Raw genomic sequence first — 20,011 nt, 5'->3', positions numbered from 1 at the left:
CCTCTATCTCCCAGGTTCTCAAACTCTGTCCTTAGGACCCCACACAGTGCATGTTTTGCAGGTCTCCTCACAGAATCACAAGTGAAATAATTAGCTCCACCTGTGGATCTTTTAAAATGTGTCAGTGAGTAATGAATACACCTGTGCACCTGCTGGGTTACCTGCAAAACATGCACTGTGTGGGGTCCTGAGGACCGAGTTTGAGAACCTGTGCTCTATCTAAACCAGCTCATTCTTTTCCTGTACTTTCATTTGTTGCCTCAAATTAAGGGCATACTTGTCTACCTGACCCTCTCCATGAGGGAGAAAATGCTCTGTTCCTGGACTTCCTGGTAATGTATGATTGCCATCACCTGTGGTGAGCTAGTTAATTGATAAGAAAGGTGTTTCATCACAGGTGATGGCAATCATACATTACCAGGAAGGTCCAGGAACAGAGCATTTTCTCCCTCATGGAGAGGGTCAGGTAGGCAAGTATGATTAAGGGGATTGTAGTATATTTATATCTAGGGATTCCAGTGGTGAGCAATTAATTTGTCCTTTCCCATTGTAACTATTGTAAGTATACTTTCCTGTATTAGTTTACGGTACAAGGAGCCTGATACGGAGATGTACACTAAAGCCGCCGCAGCTGGGAATGTGTACGTAGCGGCTGTGCGAGAATGTGCGAATGCTGCAACTGCCTGTAATTGTATTGAGACGGCCAATGGCGGCTTTGCAAGTCCTAAAGTCAACTTACATTTTCAATAATAAAGTTTAGCACCCACATGTGATGGAACTTTTTTTTATTACTGTCAGTAAAGTTGTCCATTTCTTTCACGCCTTGAAGAGATCTACCTACTGGGCTAGAGAACCCGCATGAATTGTGTGTGATTCACACTACAGAACACCGGCAATGAAATATTCATACCGCACTTGAAAGAGAAAGGTACAATGGCAAAGCAGAGCGTGTCAGTTATGCTTGCAGTACATCGCTGGCCCCTACGTCTCAATAGGCATTGGTGTTTCTAGTCTCACTGTACAGAATGTAACACCTGTCTCGGGAATCAGAGAGCTCTTTCTTGTGCGAGGAATAATTTACCTTGCAGATTGGGATGCCCCCTCTTTAACATTAAATGCCGTAATAGGAACTCTCAGGCGGCACAGCTAATGGCTCATAATGCTGAGCATACGTGCTGAAAAGAGCAGGCGATGTGTTGACGTTGGCATTTTCCTGCTCTCGGTGCTTGGGCTGCTTTTTATTCGTGCCACCTGCCCCAGGCAATCAACAAAGCTCTGCTTGTTCTGTCTTTCATCTCATGTGTTCACTGCAATTAGCATATGCATGCTTTCATCATCTTCTGCTATTCCGCTAATAGAGCTTGTGCCTGGTGCTGCACCTTCACCACTACTGTGCCGAAATCTGCAGCGTGTCCTCTTTGAAACCCACCTTACTGCTCATTGTCAGTTTATGAATAAAGTTTCGGCCGATGGACTTTATTAATCAATTTGGTTACTGGAAATGTGGGAACTGATGCTAGTGATTTTGGGAAGGGGGGGTGGGGGTTATTCAATTAGGTTATGCTTTTGACTTCTGTCTTTCAATTCTAACACGAGTTAAATGGTGTGAAATTGTCAATAAAAGGGTTCAAATGTCTATCTGTGGCTGTGTTTTTTATATTGTTTGTGCATGTGTACATGTGTGTGTCTACTTGCAGATGTCTATTCTTATAACGGTGCAGAAAGTGTGTGTTTATTCGTGTCTATTGGGGGTAATTAAAATCTGGTCGCTGCGGGCGATCAGGTCCTAACTGCGCATGCGTATGCACCACAATGCGCACGCGCGTCGGACAACAAAAGGTCAGCGACGGAATGGTGCGAAAAATCTGACCGCACGGGCGTTCGCAAGGTGACTGATAGGAAGAGGCAGTTTGTGGGTGGCAACTGAGCGTTTACAGGGAGTGTCCGTAAAAACGCAGACGTTCCCAAGCGTTTTCAGGGAGTGTGTGTGTGACGTCAGCTTCGGCCCCGATCAGCCTGTTCTCATCGCACTGTAGGAGTAAGTCCTGGGCTGCGCACAAACTGCACAAAGTGGATTTTTGCAGCTCGGCGTACACATGCGATCGCACACTTACACGGCAAATTTACACTCCCCCTGGAGGCGGCGACTATCTGATTGCAGAACAGCAATGTTAGCAGCCCAGCGATCAGATCTGAATTACCCGCTGTATCGTATTGGGTGTACTAAATCAACTAACACCAACGTTCTGATGAGACACAGGAGACCACAAGCCAGGCTGTCTTCCAGTTCATGTTATTCCAATCTTTTTTCTACTTAGGGGTATATGCAATTCCGGGCGAATTGGGGCATTTTTTCACCCGTTTTTTAATTAGACACAATTCGACCGTCGAATTCCGGCCGGCGGGTGACGGAATTCGACATATTCAATAAAAAACGGATTAGACAGTCCCGCTGTCGAAAAACGGACCAATTTGACGGATAAGTGCGTCCTGGATTCGACTTTTCGGACGGCACAAAAATCGTTAAAAAACCCGAAAAAAATTGCATCTTTTGTCCCCCGTATTTTTTGCACCAGGACCGGACGCAGAGTCCGGTGCTGGTTCTAAAAATACGGGGGATCCCCAGTTAATTTCCCCCCCCGTATTTTTACAACCAGGACCGGCTCAAAGAGCCCGAGGCTGGTTATGCTTAGGAGGGGGGACCCCACGCATTTTTTTTTCAGAATTTTAACCCATTCTCGCCCCTTCCCACTGAAAACCATGCTCTCTCAATTTTAGTCAGTTAAAAAAAAAATATTATTGTAAAAAATATATAAATAATAGTTGTGTCTCCTAATAGACAAACCAAGTACCTAATCCCTTCTAATATAAATAGATATGCTATTAGCAATAAAAAAAAAAACACAAAAAAAACATGTTTTAAATTTTTTTTATTAGATTCCGCCAGCAAAGTGAGGCGGAATGAAATAGACGAATTTACTGTCGAAAAGCACTGTTGTCGAATCGACATTTTTCAATTGAATATACTTTTGTCGAAAAGCCGCATTTTTACCATTGCAGACATGTCGAATTTGTCACCTGTCGAATTTCAAAAAGTCGAATCTGAAAAGTCTGTTTTTTTGTCGAAAAGTACTGTATTGCATTGTCAAATCATTTTTTTTTTTTTTTTTGAGAAAAAAGTTTTATTGAATTTTATACTTTTAACAAGAAATACGTAAAGTATACATTACAGGTATCACGCATTGGCACATATCGTAGTTAATTGTTGAATAGCAGTGGCAGAATATCCATCCATGCACAGCATCGAGTGAGTGAATAATCGAGCAGGTATGTCTGCCTATGTATAGAAAGCTGTCAATAGATAGTGTTATGCGCTTGATATGTACCATAGCTAAGGGCGAGGGAGTTACTCTTAATGAAGCATTATAGCTTATAAAAGAGAAGCAGAGAGTAAACTTAACAACATAAGTAGGAGAGAAAAGAGGTAAGAAGAGAGAAGAGAAAAGGGGGGAGGGAGGATTGGGAAGGGAGGTAAGGGGGGAATGGTCGGGCGGTCCCATCCGCCTGTGCAATGCGTCAGATTATCCCTAGTTGAATAGGGTATTGTGGTGGTTCCAGTTAACTTATATGGTAGTTAGCGGAGGTTCAGCACCGAAGTGTGACGTCCAGGGTGACCACGTATTGACAAAGTTATCCGGGGTGTCTCGGAGAACCGCTGTAATACGTTCCAGCCTATAAGTTTGCCATATAGCATTAATGGTAGCAGGGGTTGTGGGGGGTGACTGGGACTTCCAGTTAGCCGCAATTTGGCATTTGGCCGTGTTTAAGATATGCTTAATTAGCTTCTGGTGGTGGCGAGGGGTGTGAGGTATTGGGCGTGAGAGGAGGGAATAGAGAGGTGACATTGGGATCGTCAATCCGAGTACCTTAAAAATAAGTCTATGGACCCTAGTCCAATATCCCTTAATTTGCGGGCAGTTCCACCAAATATGCAGCAGGGTTCCGCGCTGGCCGCACTGACGCCAACAGCTATCCGAGCAGGAGGGGTAAATTGAGTGGAGCCGCGATGGCACCAGGTACCAACGATAATATAATTTGTAGGCATTTTCTTTAATTCGGACCGAGGTGGAGCTCGTGGAAATTTCCTGTCTAATCTTCGACCACTCATCTGACGTCAGGGTTTCACCCACCTCCCGCTCCCACGCTGCTTCGTGGGGTTCCTTCAGGGGTGAGTTGTGAGCTAGCAAGATTTGGTATATAGTTGAGAGTAAGCCTTTAGTTGATCGGCAGGTGCAGCAGAGGGATTCAAAGCTCGATTTACCTCCCACGGGCGGTGTTCCGGGGGTAGAGGCAAAAAAGTGGCGTATCTAAGTATTGATAAAAGGTTGAACGTGGGAGCGAGAAGCGGGATTGTAAGTCGCCGAACGTGGGGAATGTATGTAGCGGAGCAATATCCAAAAGGAAGAGTGTGTTACGGTTTGTCCAGGAATCAAAGGCTAAGTGGTTCTCCCCCGGCGGGAATGCCGGGTTGTTCCATAGGGGGGTGAGTAAAGGGTGGAAGGAACGTAACCGGTAAAGACGTGAGCAAAGGTCCCATATGGCAAGGGTAAATTTCACTGTGGGCAACAGCGAAGAAGCGGGGGGACGGCTATTCGGTCGACACCAGAGCAGGCTGTAGGGGGAGTATCTGCGGAGTGTGGTAGCCTCCAGATGTGTCCAGATTCTGTGTCCAGGATTATCGTGCCAAAGGACACATGTGGTTAGGTGAGCAGCTCTATAGTATTTAAGGAGGTCAGGAACTCCCAGGCCTCCCTCTAGACGATGCTTTTGGAGGATTCTCATCTTTACTCTGGGCTTTCGCCCCGCCCAAATAAATCTGGTAATGTCTGCTTGGAGATTTTTAAGGATTGAGGTGGGGACGTGGATGGGAAGAGTTTGCCACAGATATAACAGACGGGGCAGTAGTGTCATCTTAACGGCTGTCATCCGTCCAAACCAGGACAGGATGTATTTATTCCACTTTGTCATATCCTGTTTAATAGAGGTTAGGAGTCTGGGAAAGTTGGCAGCGTATAGGCCGGAGTAGGACTTAGTAAGATAGATGCCCAGGTATTTGAGTTTATCAGCCCGCCAAGCACATGGGAAGGAGGCCTGTAGGAGTCGAAGATCTGGGTCCGCGACATGTAGGGCCAATATTTCGGTTTTGTCTGGGTTAATATTGTAATTTGAAAACCGGCTGTACGTAGCTATTTCCTCCATTAAATGTGGGAAGGAGGCAGGTGGGTCAGTCAGGGTGAGAATGACGTCATCGGCATAAAGAGCAATTTTGTGATTGTGAGCTCCCGACTTGATACCAGATATGTTACGGTTCAGCCTAATTCTAGCTGCCAACGGTTCCATAATGAGGGCGAAGAGTAGGGGGGAGAGGGGACATCCTTGTCGGGTGCCTTTGCGTATGGGGAGAGGGTCGGAAGAAAGGCCATTAATTAGAATGGAGGCTGAGGGGTTCTGATACAGCGATGTAACGCCTTTGTAAAAGGCGCCATGTAAGCCCATATTTAGGAGTGTCTGTTGTATGAATGGCCAGGCTACCCTGTCGAAGGCCTTTTCTGCGTCGAGGGCCATGATTAGCGTCGGGAGAGATTTGTCTTGTGCCAACTGGATGAGGTCTATGAGACGCCTAGTATTATCTGCGGCTTGTCTGGAGGGAATGAAACCGACCTGGTCGGGGTGAATGAGGGAGGGTAAGAATGGAGCAAGTCTGTTAGCCAAGATTTTGGCGAAGAGCTTTAGGTCTACATTCAGGAGTGAGATGGGTCGATAGTTCTTCATCTCCAGCGGGTCCTTGTCGGGTTTCGGAATGAGGATAAGATTGGCCCTAGTGGTGGCTGTGTCGAATGAGTTCCCGTCCAGGATTGCGTTGAACAGGGATTGGAGCATGGGGAGTAAAGAGGTTGTAAATTTTTTATAATATAAAGCGGTAAAGCCATCAGGGCCGGGGGCTGCGGGGCGGCGTAGCTGCTGAATGGCCACTGAGATTTCCTCTGTGGAAATAGGGGCATTGAGTGTCAATATATCCGAGTCGGAAAGCTTAGGGAGTTTGCAAGCGGATAGATAGTCTCGGAGTTTAGAGACGTGGTCAGGATCAGTATCTAAAATGGAAGGGAGATTGTACAGGGATGTATAATAATCCCGAAATTGGGCGGCCATTCGTGATGGGTCAAACGTAGTGGACCCGTCCGCACAGCGCAGGGATACAATGCGATTTTGAGTGCGTTTCGCTCTTAGTTTTTGGGCTAGTAGAGTGTCAGCCTTATCTGATTTCTCGTAGAACCTCTGACGTGCCCACAAGAGTGCCTTGACTGCCTTTTTGGTGAGGATTTGGGATAGTTGACCCTTAACTGCTAGAAGTTTGGAATACGTTTTCTTTCTGGGGCGGTGTTGATGCAGAAGGGTCAGGGTGGCAAGTTCTGATTCTAAGACTCGGATCCGTTGGGCTTCAGTTTTCCTTTGGGCAGCCGAGAGGCTTATAAGGTAGCCTCGGATGGTGGCCTTATGTGCTTCCCATATTAGGGAGGGAGGAACGTCTGGAGTCGCATTTTCCGCGTAGTAGTTAGCTAGGGCGGTGGCAATATCATCTACTGTGCATTTTTTAAGCAGGAGAGATTCATTTAGTCGCCAGAATCTGGTGGGGAGGGGTGAAGAGGATGAGACCTCGAGCAGAACAGCAGAGTGATCCGACCAGGAGATAGGGAGTGTCTGGGCACTGAGGAGTTTACGGGTAGTATCCCGGTCAACGAAGATATAATCGATACGGGTATAGAGGTCGTGAGGTGGGGAGTAGTGAGTGAAACCCTTCGCTGAGGGGTACAGAGTCCTCCAACTGTCATACAGGTTATAAAGTGATAGATGTGCCTGTAGCCGCTTGGCCAGTTTGGTGGGAATAGAAGCGGTAGAGGCGGGGCGAGATCCGTCATGGAGTGGATCCAATGTGACATTGCAGTCTCCACCAATTATAGTCCTGCCCGTAGGGAGGCGGGATAGGCTGTCAAAAAAGGCTGTAAATAGAGAACCCTGCTGCGCATTAGGGGCATATATGGAAGCCAAGATCAGAGGAGCTTGGTTATAGGAGCATGAAAGGATAACGTAGCGGCCCTGGGGGTCCGCGATAGTGTCGTGAACAGTTATAGGGAGGCCTCGACGGATCATAATAGCGGTTCCCCTTCGTTTAGTAGGCATGTTTGAATAATAGACATGTGGAAATTGTTTGCAGGCCATAGAGGGGTGTGGGGGTTTAAAATGGGTCTCCTGAAGTAGTACTACATCAGACTTTTGTCTGTTAAAGAATTGGATGGCCATGGCTCGTTTGGTAGGGGAGTTAAGGCCGTTGGCATTAACCGATATAATTTTCAGGGTCATGGTGGAAAGAACTGTGGGCGACGCAAACAAAGGGGCGGGATGGGACCGGTCCGACCATGGGGATGGAGAAGAGGGAAGGAGGAATAGAGGAGGAGAGAGAAGGGGGAAGAGTCTGTATGAGAATACAGAGGGGGAGAACCTTTTCCTGTAGAAGGGCCAGGTTCAACACTAAAAGGAAAGACGCCGTCCTGGCGTATCCTTCGGGGGGGGACGTGGCTTTGTGACAGAACGATAAGTAGGGCAAGGAAGAGCATAGGGGAGGGAGAGGTTGTAACAGGAACGACCAAGTGACAGGGGGAATAGAGGGAGCTAGGAGGATCGCATTATTAAAATAGATAGGAGTAGTGTGAGCGGTATAGACATAATGAGGGAGAGGGATAAGGCATGCAGTGATATCGAGTACTAAATCAACATCGGTCTTACCAGGAGATTATGAACAGTAACAAATGAGCATCATGCTAATCATGGGTCAACATGAACATATATGAAAACGAACTATAGAAATAAAAAAGAAACAACTTGACACTCACGCGTAGCCAAGTGGACAGTGCCGCCCATGGCGTCACAGCCAGACGGCCACGTGGAGGGGCTGAAAAAACACATATGAAAACATAGCAAGCCGAAGTATTAAAGCATGCAGATTAAAGTATTCAGAAATTATAAATATCACATTTAACAAGGATTGTATCATGGGATGCCTGAGAGCATTCAAGTAGAAGACAACTCTGGGGCCGGGGCCCTTGGGCTTGAGATCAAGGGCGACATCTGATCTCGAGTTGATTCCGGGAGATCTTCAAAAATGCCAAAAGTTTTAAGTAAGTCAACTCCTTGTGTTGGGGTCTTGACTGTGAAGGTCTTTCCGTTCTGCGTCACTTGCAGTAGGAAAGGGAAGCCCCATTTGTATTTAATGGAGTGGGTTCGGAGAACTTTAGTGATGTGGGCTAGGTCTCTGCGCTTTTTGAGGGTGGAGGGAGCGAGGTCCTGGAACAGCTGTAACTGGGAGCCGGCATAAGAGACCGTCGGTAGCCCTCTAGCCGCCATCATGACTCTCTCTTTGGTGGTGTAGTAATGAAAACGTATAATTACGTCACGTGGCGGTTGGGTCGGAGGCGGTCTAGGGCGGAGAGCCCTGTGGGCACGGTCCAGCTGGAGAAGGGCCTCGGGAACATCCGGAGTTAGTTGCAAAAAAAGGTTCTCTAGATACTCGGGGAGAGAGCTAGAAGCCACACTTTCAGGGATGTTGCGGACTCGGATGTTATTCCGACGATTGCGGTTGTCCATATCCTCTAGTTGTTCTTTGTACGCTTCCATATCCGCCCGAATATCCAAAAGTTCCTGCTCCACCACCGTTTGAAATTGACAGACGTCGTCCACTTTGCGCTCAAGTGTATCTGTGCGGGAGCCCAAGTCGGCTATTTCAGATCTAAACTCAGTTAAGACCGATCTCATTTCTGACTGGATTGTTTTCGTAACGATAGCCACCACATCTTGAGTGGTCAGTGGGCTGCTGGAGGTGGCGATGTCAGCAGGATCAAAGGATTGGTCAGTTGAAGGCGAGCTCCGGGTGGAGGAGCCGGCCCTCTCCCAGGCACGTAGGACACTAGCTTTAGGAATCTGAGAGTTCTTGCGGTTCTTTTGTGACATTATAAATGAGGCGTTTCGTATCAACGTGTGAGAATAATGCAATATGCACGGCAGAGCTCCCTGTCACTTCGTGGTCGTTATGCTTAAGGGGCCATGCGCTCCATGAGGCTCAGTTAGCGGGGAAGGAAGTTTGGTTTGGTAGTATAGTGCAGATCACACTTGCTGACCGTTCCTGCGGTGGGCAGACGGAATAAAGGCTCTCTATACACCCGCAGTTATCTCTGTGGCTGTCTGCCGGACTCAGGGTGGTCGGGTGAACGGTGGCTCCCTGGAAGCGGCTACCTCAGTTGGTAAGGGGGGCAGCCAGGCGTGTGTGACAGAGGATATGCCGCAGGCCTGTTTTGTATGCCCGTAAGAGTCTGGGCAGGTTGTCGTAGGGAGCAAGGAGCGCCTTCAGGGCGCGGGGTTCCCCGTGTGTATAGCGCAGGGTGCTGTGGCGCTGAAGGCCCGGGTGTCCCGTGTTGCCGTTCCCGGACAAGCCGCCGTCCGCAGGGGTGAGGCAGAGGCAACGCGGGCCCCGGGATAAGCAGCGGGCCACGTGGGGACTCACCCGCGAAGTCAGAAAGCGCGGTGCCCCCGTGTCAGGTGGACCTCGTTGCAGGCTGAGGGCATAGACTGCATATAGCTGTGTGCAATGTTTGCAGTGTGCCTGCTGTGGGTGTATAGGCAAGGGGTATGGTTTAGCTGCTGGGAATGTGTGAGAGTCCCTGCAGCACACACATCAGCAGCCTGCAGCAAGCAGGATAGGCAGGAGAGTGTGCCCACAGGAGCTCCTTATTGATATCTGTTTCCCCTGCAGTAGGGGCTCACCTTATAGCACACAAGATGGCCGCCGCCGTTCAGTGAGTGTCCCCAGCGGTCCTCTGTGCGGGCCGTTCCACGGCTCCCGGCGCTCGGTGCAGGTGACGCGGTCTCCTCAGTAAGCGGTGAGTGAGTCTCCAGTGGGTCTTGTGTTCGGAGGCTCGGTCACAAGGCCTCCGCGCGCGGCGTCCCGGCGCGTCCCGGCGCCTCGTCAAAATTGAGTCCCCGGCTTGGCAGACGTGGGAGGGCCGCAACCCGCAGAGACGGCCGGAGCCGGCTCCCGATTCCGCGGCGCCTACCCACAGGTGTGGAGGTGTTAAGGAGAGGAGAGGGGGTTAGATGGGACTGAGAGAGGGGTGTCCGTGGGAAAATAAGGGGCTTTTTGTAGCTTGTCAGCCGGAGCTCCACACAGACACGTCCACTGCAGTTGCCAGCCAGGCCACGCCCCCCGTCAAATCATTTTTTTGTGTCGAAAATGCCCCGTTTTTCGACATTTGTGGCAATTCGACCGCAATTGCATATACCCCTTAGACTTCTAACTCCCCAAAAAACTTTCTAATACATTTAAATCTTTTCCCAGCCCTACCAAAGCAACGCTTGTGACTACCATCAATGCCAAGATCTTCCTTCTTACTTCAAGGGTAAGAATGACTACGGTGCCATTTCAAATGGTGTCCTCAGCCAAAAACCTGCTCAATTCCTTCCCTGCACCATCAAGAATCTACTCTCATAATCTCCTCTTACTTTACAGTCTGTGCACTTGACCCTCAGATCAACTAATAACCAGCAACATAATCGAGCAGATCCATGCAGTGTGCAGCCACACATCCAATCCCTTGCAGCCTCACACTACATAGATCTGCCCAGCTGCAACGCTGATCACCCCTTCACAAAGTACAAGGTAAGCTCCAACTAGTTAGAACCCTTCAGCTTGGAATTCTCTAGCTTTCTATGCAAGGGCAGATAGCTCAATAAATACAGTGTCCGACAGCAATGCCATAGGCAATGGGTTTGAATCCTGGACACATCAGCATCCCGAAATGTCATAAAGGACAGTCTGAACAGCAAAGAGCTAAGTCCATGAATGATGTAAAGGTATTAGCGACAAAAGGGGTGGGGGTAGGAGACAGGGGCGGTCAGATGCTGGGCTTCATAAAGCGGGGAAGCTACAAGTGAAAGTAATTAAAACATATAACGGACAAGTGCTGCCAACAGCGCCCTCTACCATGTGTGGAGCACACTCTGGGGTAATTCAGACATGATCGAAGCAGAAAATTTGTTAGCAGCAGAACCATGAGAACTGCAGGGGGGGGGGGGGGGGATGTAACATGTGCAGAGAGAGTTAGATTTGGGTGGGTTATTTTGTTTCTGTGCACGGTAAATACTGGCTTCTTTATTTTTACACTGCAATTTAGATTGCAGATTGAACACACCCCACCCAAATCTAACTCTCTCTGCACATGTTACATCTGCCCCCCTGCAGTGCACGTGTTTTTTCCAACTGCTTACAAATTTGCTGCTATGATCAGGTCTGAATTACACCCTCTGCACACATCTAGTTATGGCCCTGAGGTACCCTATCGATCTCCATTTGCTTCCACTGTATCCAACTAGCTTTGCTCTGCAGAATCAGGCACAGCTTGCACACAGACATACAAGCCTTCTCACTGGCACTTACTGGACACTTTTACCTCTGTACGTTAAAATGACGCGTTATTACTACTATGGTATATATTTTATATTATGTTACATAAGAGGCATCGCAGTCCTATTCATATTGTTATTAAGAGATGTTGTTACCCATAGAAGCCAAGTAAACAAACCGTGTCCTCTCCACTCCCTTTTGGAATTCAGTACAGACCCCATTCAGTTTCTCTCACCCCCTCCTGATTCTATGAAGTCTGCTTACTCGTTTCACACAGTCCACTTTTGACAGCCGCTCCTGGATGACTCTGGCCCACAGCGTGTCTGGGATTTCCTAGAGAAACACAACAAATAAATGAATACAATGTACACCACGAGATGAGAACTTGCACCAGACCATCTGTACTTTCTCTTGTAAAAGAAAAGGGGAATGGTGGAGGGGGTACAGGGGGGGCAGAAATACACAACTGTGAGGAGAAAGGAGGAATAAGGAAAGAGCAGGCACTGTCTTCTGTCATCTCGTCCCGGTGGGTGGCGTGTGTCAGAACCCCTAGCTGCCGGAGAGCAAATCTGTGGCTTTGAGCATGCTTCCTTCCAAAGGTGTTTCCCGCTGCTCCCAGGCAGGGCTGGTGTCTAGTGCACACCTTTGATGTGTCATGTCAAAACAGACGTGCGTGTACCAGGGGGTCCACTCTACACAGCGTCGCCAAACCAATTTAACAGGAAGAAAAGCTAACTACCACAAGCCTAGTGGAGCCAAAGCCACAGCCTCAGAAGTCTCTCTTCAACTGTCACGTCAACACCTTTCCTCAGGATTTCAATTTTTTTTTTAAAGTTATATTAAAACATTGATTTACCTCATACATATATTTTTTTGTTGTTGTAATAATATATTTATGTCAGGCAAACAGGGGATCTCTCAGATTTGCTCAGTTTCCTATGTTTTCTGTTGATTCTGCTCAACAGCGGCCATTTTTTAAATATTACCCAGTTGCTGTTTTGGCAGAGATTTATGCTTCATAAACTTGAGGTAATTCCAGAAGGAAATATGTACACTTTGTTCAGTCATAAAGTTAGCCAAAACAGACAAAAGGATTTTCACAATTATTTTACAGAAAACTCACAGGTTTATTGCGCTGCGTCCTGTAAACGAGAGATGGGTGGAAGCTAACAGGGCATCATCGGAAATATATTGCAGCAACAAATCCTTGCCTAATACCTTTATACAGTAGATAAACCAGCTTTATGTCAATGAGTGCATGTAATTTAATCCTAATACTTAAGGGTAGAAATTCAACATGCACAAGCTCTACTATCATTACCAACGGCACCGAGAATATGTCCTCTCATTACGCGCAAGTGAAAAGCGAGTGACTGATCATCGGAGGATTAACTGGCTCTGCATATATACAAATCACTGGCACCCTCTATTGCTTCTAATCCGTTCTAAAGATCTCAAGCAACCCCGCAGCTTAACAAAGAGGTTTTCAATGATTTCTGCTAATTGCACGCCTTTCCTCCTAGATGTATCAAGTGATGCAAAGAACTGGTGGTGGGAATGAGAGAAGACATCGAGTACTAGAGGAGGAGTGACTCTTTGCCAGCATAAATTGGGAAACACTGATATTATGTGATAAAATGAGGACATAAAGAATTAAAAGCAGGGATTTTGCAAGGTTCTCCAGACAACTACAGTATATATGAAAAAGGAAGACTGGTGCTTAAGTCACACAAAGCAATCTCAAAATAAGCTTCAATGTATCAAATAAGAAAATTACATTTTAAAAATGATCCAGGGCAGTAAGCCAGAGAATTTGGGCATGGGGCTTTGTGTCTAGTAGCGCCTCTGATAAGCTGGACTGTGTGTTAACATAAACATGGTAAACACAATTTATTTAGACTGTAATGGAAATGTGGGAAAAGAAGACAGAAAAGAATGGATGTAACAACTATCCGAGAGAACAAATAGATAACTATTAATTCCATATTTCAAAATGTTATTTCCTTAAAAATGAACATACAAGCTGGGGATAGATAGATAGATAGATAGATAGATAGATAGATAGATAGATAGATAGATAGATAGATAGATAGATAGATAGATAGATAGACAGACAGACACAGACAGACATAGATATTCCCTCTGAAATAAAATCAGACTCAGTGATGTCGTACAGGAATGGGAGGGGCATATTATTTGAATACATGAGTTACATGGACAGATTCGGGGAGTAAAACAAACGTTTCTGGTAGCTCAGTGGTTTTGAAAACCCGCTGTTCAGTAAATATACTCCTTTGAGGGGACATATATGAAACCTGTTGCGCAATAAAATGTTTATGGAACTCTTAACAAGCGATCAGGTTCTAAATGTAATTTTTCTAGTAGTGTTTAGAAAATGAATGCAAATTATTGCTTGCCCTGAGTTACAGCACCTGTTTCCTGGGTGCCTGTTGTTGCCCCATCTAGGCAGCACCATCTTAACATATAGGCACACTGGGCAGCTGCTCACGGCCTCACTATTCTAGGGGCCTTCAGGTAGGGGCAGGCAGGGCTGGGGGGCATCTGCCCCCCAGACTTGTTCCTCTTGAGCTTCTTGGGAGGCAGGAAACAAATGTTGCAAGGCAGCTGTGACTGTGAATAAAGCACAATCAGAGCGGACAGACAGCATTACCTACCTGCCTTCAAGCCTACAGCCAGGCAGTGAAGGGCTGTCAGCATGTTGATTGGTGAATGGCTGGAGCTATCCACCAATCAGAGTGCTGACAACCATTCACTATATGGAAGCACATGAAGAGATGGCCCAGGACCAGTCAAGAGATCCAATTTTTCTGCAAGATCCTACATACCTTAATTCTGATGTGACATACCTTCCAACATAGTAACATAGTAACATAGGCCCTCATTCCGAGTTGATCGCTCGCAAGGCGATTTTAGCAGAGTTACACACGCTAAGCCGCCGCCTACTGGGAGTGAATCTTAGCTTCTTAAAATTGCGACCGATGTATTCGCAATATTGCGATTACTAACTACTTAGCAGTTTCAGAGTAGCTTCAGACTTACTCTGCCTGTGCGATCAGTTCAGTGCTTGTCGTTCCTGTTTTGACGTCACAAACACACCCAGCGTTCGCCCAGACACTCCCCCGTTTCCCCGGCCACTCCTGCGTTTTTTCCGGAAACGGTAGCGGTTTTTCCCGCACGCCCATAAAACGGCCTGTTTCCGCCCAGTAACACCCATTTCCTGTCAATCACATTACGATCGCCGGAGCGATGAAAAAGCCGTGAGTAAAAATACTATCTCCATTGTAAAATTACTTGGCGCAGTCGCAGTGCGAATATTGCGCATGCGTACTAAGCGGAATTTCACTGCGATGCGATGAAAAATACCGAGCGATCAACTCGGAATGAGGGCCATAGTATCTGAGGTTGAAAAAAGACAATTGTCCATCGAGTTCAACCTATTTGTGGTCTCCTATGCATGATGATTTGACTAAAATTTCTGACTGATGCTGCTGTCAGCCGTTGCATTTTATCCCTATTTATAGTAACTATAATGCATGACTATGCACCATACCCCTGGATATCCTTATCCATTAGGAATTTATCTAACCCATTCTTAAAGGTGTTGACAGATTCCGCCATTACAACTCCCTCGGGCAGGGAATTCCAAACACGTATTGTCCTTACCGTGAAAAAGCCTTTACGCCGTATTGTGCGGAATCTCCTCTCCTCTAACCTGAGCGAGTGCCCACGAGTCCTCTGTGTTGATCTAACCAAAAACAGGTCCCGCGCAAGCTCTGTGTATTGTCCCCTTATATATTTGTAGATGTTGATCATATCCCCTCTTAGTCTCCGCTTTTCCAATGTAAACATGCCTAGTCTTTCAAGCCTTTCCTTGTATTCCATCGTCTCCATGCCCTTAATTAGTTTGGTCGCCCTCCTCTGTACCTTTTCAAGCTCCAGGATATCCTTTTTGTAGTACGGTGCCCAGAATTGTACACAGTATTCAAGGTGTGGCCTCACTAGTGATTTATATAACGGGAGTATAATACTCTCGTCCCTAGCATCAATACCCCGTTTTATGCATGCTAATATCTTATTAGCCTTCTTTGCTGCAGTCCTACTTTGGGTACTACTGCTTAGCTTGCTATCTATGAGGACACCTAAGTCCTTTTCCAGTACAGAATCCCCTAATTTTACCCCATTTAGTAGGTAGGTGTAATTTTTGTTCTTGTTACCACAGTGCATTACCTTACACTTGTCTGTGTTGAAGCGCATTCTCCATTTGGCAGCCCATGCTTCTAATTTAACTAAGTCATTCTGAAGAGACTCGGCATCCTCCTCTGTATTTATAGCCTTACACAATTTGGTATCATCTGCAAAAATTGACACCATGCTCTCTAGACCTTCTGTTAGGTCGTTAATGAAAATATTGAACAATAGCGGTCCTAATACTGAGCCTTGCGGCACACCACTTAGCACTTCAGTCCAAGTTGAAAAAGATCCATTAACCACAACGCCCTGCTCCCTGTTATCTAACCAGTTTTTGACCCAAGTGCATATTGTGCTTCCTAGCCCTGATTCTTGTAGCTTGTAGATAAGTCTCATGTGTGGTACAGTATCGAACGCTTTGGCAAAGTCTAAAAAGATTACATCCACGTCTTTACCCTGATCTAGGTTTGCGCTTACTGTTTCATAAAAGCCAAGTAAGTTGGTTTGACAGGATCTGTCCTTCATAAACCCATGTTGATTCCTTTTAATGACCTTATTGACTTCAAGGAACTTCTGAATACTATCTCTTAGAATACCTTCCAATACTTTCCCCACTATAGATGTAAGACTAACTGGTCTATAATTACCTGGTTCAGCTTTACTTCCCTTTTTGAATATAGGCACTACTTCCGCTATACGCCAGTCTTTGGGAACCATACCTGATATAACTGAATCCTTAAAGATCAAAGATAGCGGTTTTGCCAGTTCAGAGTGAAGCTCCATTAGAACCCTTGGGTGAATACCATCGGGCCCTGGTGATTTATTAATCTTTAAATGTTTTAATCGGTCACAGACTACTTCCTCGCTTAAATAAGTACCTATCAGTGGGATATTCTCATTATTGAGATTGTGTGTCAGTCCCTGAAATGGGTCCTCTCTAATGAATACTGTTGAAAAAAACTCATTTAGTGTGTCCGCTATGTCATTATCATTTTTGCTTAAGACTCCCAACTTGTCTTTTAAAGGGCCTATGCTCTCCTTCTTTAATCTCTTGCTATTAATGTATTTAAAGAATTTTTTGGGATTCGCTTTGCTTTCCTTTGCTACTAGTTTTTCAGTTTCTACTTTAGCCGCTCTTATTTCCTTTTTTCAAATTTTGTTACATTCCTTATAGTGCTGAAATGACTCTGCTTCCCCGTCAGATTTGTATTTTTTAAATGCTCGCCTTTTCTTGCCCATAAGTTCCTTAATCTTTTTGTTAAGCCACATCGGTTTATGATTTTTATTCCTTTTTTTGCTACTCATAGGAATAAATTTGAATGTATTTTTAGCTAGCAGGAATTTTAGTACCTCCCATTTCTCCGTGGTATTTTTTCCTAAAAACAAACCTTCCCATTCAATATCCCTGAAAAATACCCTCATCTTTTCAAAATTTGCTTTGCTAAAGTTTAGAGTCCTAGTTGAGCCAGTATAGGGCTGTTTATGGAAACTGATATTGAATGTGACCATATTGTGGTCGCTGTTTCCTATGGGTTCCCCTACTATAATACCTGATACCAAATCCCCATTGTTTGTTAATACCAGGTCTAAGATTGCATTGTACCTAGTTGGTTCCTCAATTAGTTGGACTAAGTAGTTATCATTAAGTGTGTTTAAAAACATATTGCCCCTAGCAGTATCACATGAATCGTTTTTCCAGCTTATCTCTGGATAGTTAAAATCTCCCATCACTACTATGTCTCCTACTCCTGCTGCTCTTTAAATTTGCTTTAGTAACAATTCCTCATCAGATGCGTTGATACCAGGCGGCCTATAGCATACACCCAATACTAACTTTTTATTCCTTTTTCCCCGCATGCAATTTCTACCCATAATGTCTCGACAGTGTCTACAGTCCCCTCCTAAATATCTTCCCGTATATCAGGTTTTAAAAACGGCTTTACGTAAAGACACACCCCTCCACCCTTTTTATTTAGTCTGTCTCTCCTAAACAGTGTATAGCCCTCTAGATTGACTGTCCAATCATGAGATTCATCCCACCAAGTTTCAGTAATGCCTATAATATCATACTGTTTGCTTGCTGCAAGTATTTCTAGTTCACCCTTTTTACCAGTAATGCTTCTGGCGTTTACATACATACAACTAAGATAAATATTTTCACTTGCGTTAGGGACATCTTTCACCTTATGTAGCAATGATGACCTGTAATCGTCATTGGTTAGTGCTTTGGTAAAATCCCTTTTAGTACCCGTGTTAGTAACCTTACCGCCTGCTCTTACCCTCCCCCCAACTTCTCCCCCATTTCGTTTACTACCGCCATCCCCACTATTCTCACTGCATGACCCGTAGTTTCTAGCTAAACCCTCCCCCCAGGCTCCTAGTTTAAAATCTCCTCCAACCTTCTAACCATCCTTCCCCCCAGCACCGCTGCCCCCTCCTCAGTCAGGTGCAATCCGTCACAACAAAAGAGATGGCGCCTGACTGAGAAGTCCGCCCAGTGTTCCAGGAACGCAAATCCCTCTTTCCTGCACCAATCCCTAAGCCACACAATTCAGTAGACAAAACTAAGACTACTTCGTGCCAGATATGAGCAAAACTGAAAAGGCGGTGTGGTCTCAGGTGGGAGTGTATGGTCTCACAGCACATTCCCCCATTTCCAGCATTTTGGGAGCGTGCACAGTGCTCCCCAAGCAGCTAGGCAGCCCCCAGGCTCATCTCACTGCAATGTTCAGATGCTGTGCACAAGCATCTATTCAGGGATCACCCGCTGGTTTGCTGCGCAGAGCAGTGGTTATCAAAGGCTCCCTCAACCTACCCCCGCCAGAGGAACACTGCAGCCCGCGGGAGAGACAGCGGGATAGTGAATGAATAGCGGGACTGTCCTGCTGTAATAGGGACAGTTGGCAAGTATGATGTGATAGCAGTTACCATGTTCATAAGTCTGAGTGATAGAGTAGGCACTTGCAAAAAAAATGGGGTCCTTTAACTAGGGCTGCAAGCTTTAATGTACTGTATTTGCGTCGCTACGGTAGTGCAGGTTGTACCTGGGTGTCTCAACTACCAAGGGGTGACATCCAAATGCCTCAGTGACAAGAGCCAGGTGCGGCACTGTAAAATTGCATGCAGCACCCTGCCCCTGTCACAGTGTAGGAGCTGGCACTGCACACAGACTGGTCTCAGAGGACAGCCCAGCTAGGCCCCAACCCCTACCTGCAAAGCCACTCCTCCTACCCTTCTTAACCATACAATTTCTTGCTGACGCATCGCTTCACCGAGGTAGTGACACCACTGATATATATACACTGTATATACACACACACACACACCCACACCCACATACATATATATATATATAATTTTTTTATATATATATATATATATATATATAAAAACGGGATTCAATTCCTGCGCTGCATGTCCATGTTTCCAGAGTCTCTATTAATGTTATTTCAGTGCTGCTCGATCCCACTCCCAGCCAGGGAGTAATTGGTATTGGTGCTAGAAACAAATAAGGAGAGCGCACCGGTAAACGTAAAATCATTCACTTTATATAGAAAAAGTTATATCCACATACATTGCAGTAAAAGTATCCAAACTCAGCGAGGTCCACACGACCATCAGAATTGTGCTCAACCGAGCTGGAACTGTCTCGTCGGCTCCGGACCCGGCGGGTGACGTCACAACGTCCTCAGCAGATAGCCACGCCCAACGCGTTTCGACCTATCACAGTCTTCGTCACCCGACGAAGATCCCTGGCTTTAATCCCTGGCACACTCTGTGGTGTCTGAGGTACGTGACCACACCATTTAAATAAAAAGGTCATACATACTCTCTGCACTCATCTAATTACATTCCAAACTGTATTCCATTCAAGTTCAGGGAATGTTGGTTCCAAATGCTTGTGTCAGCTGTTTTCCTAGTTGCTTTACAACAGTTGTGTTGGTAACTGTCACACCTTTGAAAGCAAAGTTTACTGTGAGCTGTACACCAGGTAGCACACCTAAACTTTAACACTAATGTAATAGCTATTCTGATGGTAATTATTTTGAGCAATAGGGTAGGACCTGCAGTATAGTGGGGTCCCTTGTCAGGGGCTGCAGGCTTAAATGCACTTATCAATACATGAAATCTCTCTTTCCCCGACTGCCGGGACCCCCCGTGACTCCTGTCAAAGAGGGTCCCTTCAGCCAATCAGGGAGCGCCACGTCGTGGCACTCTCCTGATTGGCTGTGCGCTCCTGAGATGTCAGGCTACGCACTGAAGATACAATGTAGCACATAGCCGCTCCATTGT

The 20,011-nt window shown here is 46.1% G+C and overlaps 1 protein-coding gene across 4 annotated transcripts in view; it reads right to left on the bottom strand.

The window, feature by feature from the left end:
- The window catches only part of AK8 (adenylate kinase 8), a 308,774-nt gene that overhangs the window by 185,376 nt on the left and 103,387 nt on the right, over positions 1-20,011 (bottom strand). For all 4 annotated transcript variants that reach the window (XM_063936758.1, XM_063936757.1, XM_063936760.1 and 1 more), the window contains one exon: positions 11,774-11,842. In XM_063936758.1, coding sequence (XP_063792828.1) covers positions 11,774-11,842 — 69 coding nt within the window. The remainder of the gene's footprint in view (positions 1-11,773; positions 11,843-20,011) is intronic.

Source organism: Pseudophryne corroboree, chromosome 8 (genome assembly GCF_028390025.1).
Source record: "Pseudophryne corroboree isolate aPseCor3 chromosome 8, aPseCor3.hap2, whole genome shotgun sequence".
In the NCBI taxonomy this organism is placed as follows: Eukaryota; Metazoa; Chordata; class Amphibia; order Anura; family Myobatrachidae; genus Pseudophryne; species Pseudophryne corroboree.
The sequence above is the reverse complement of the archived record's forward strand: the minus strand, read 5'-3'. Positions and strand labels throughout refer to the sequence as shown.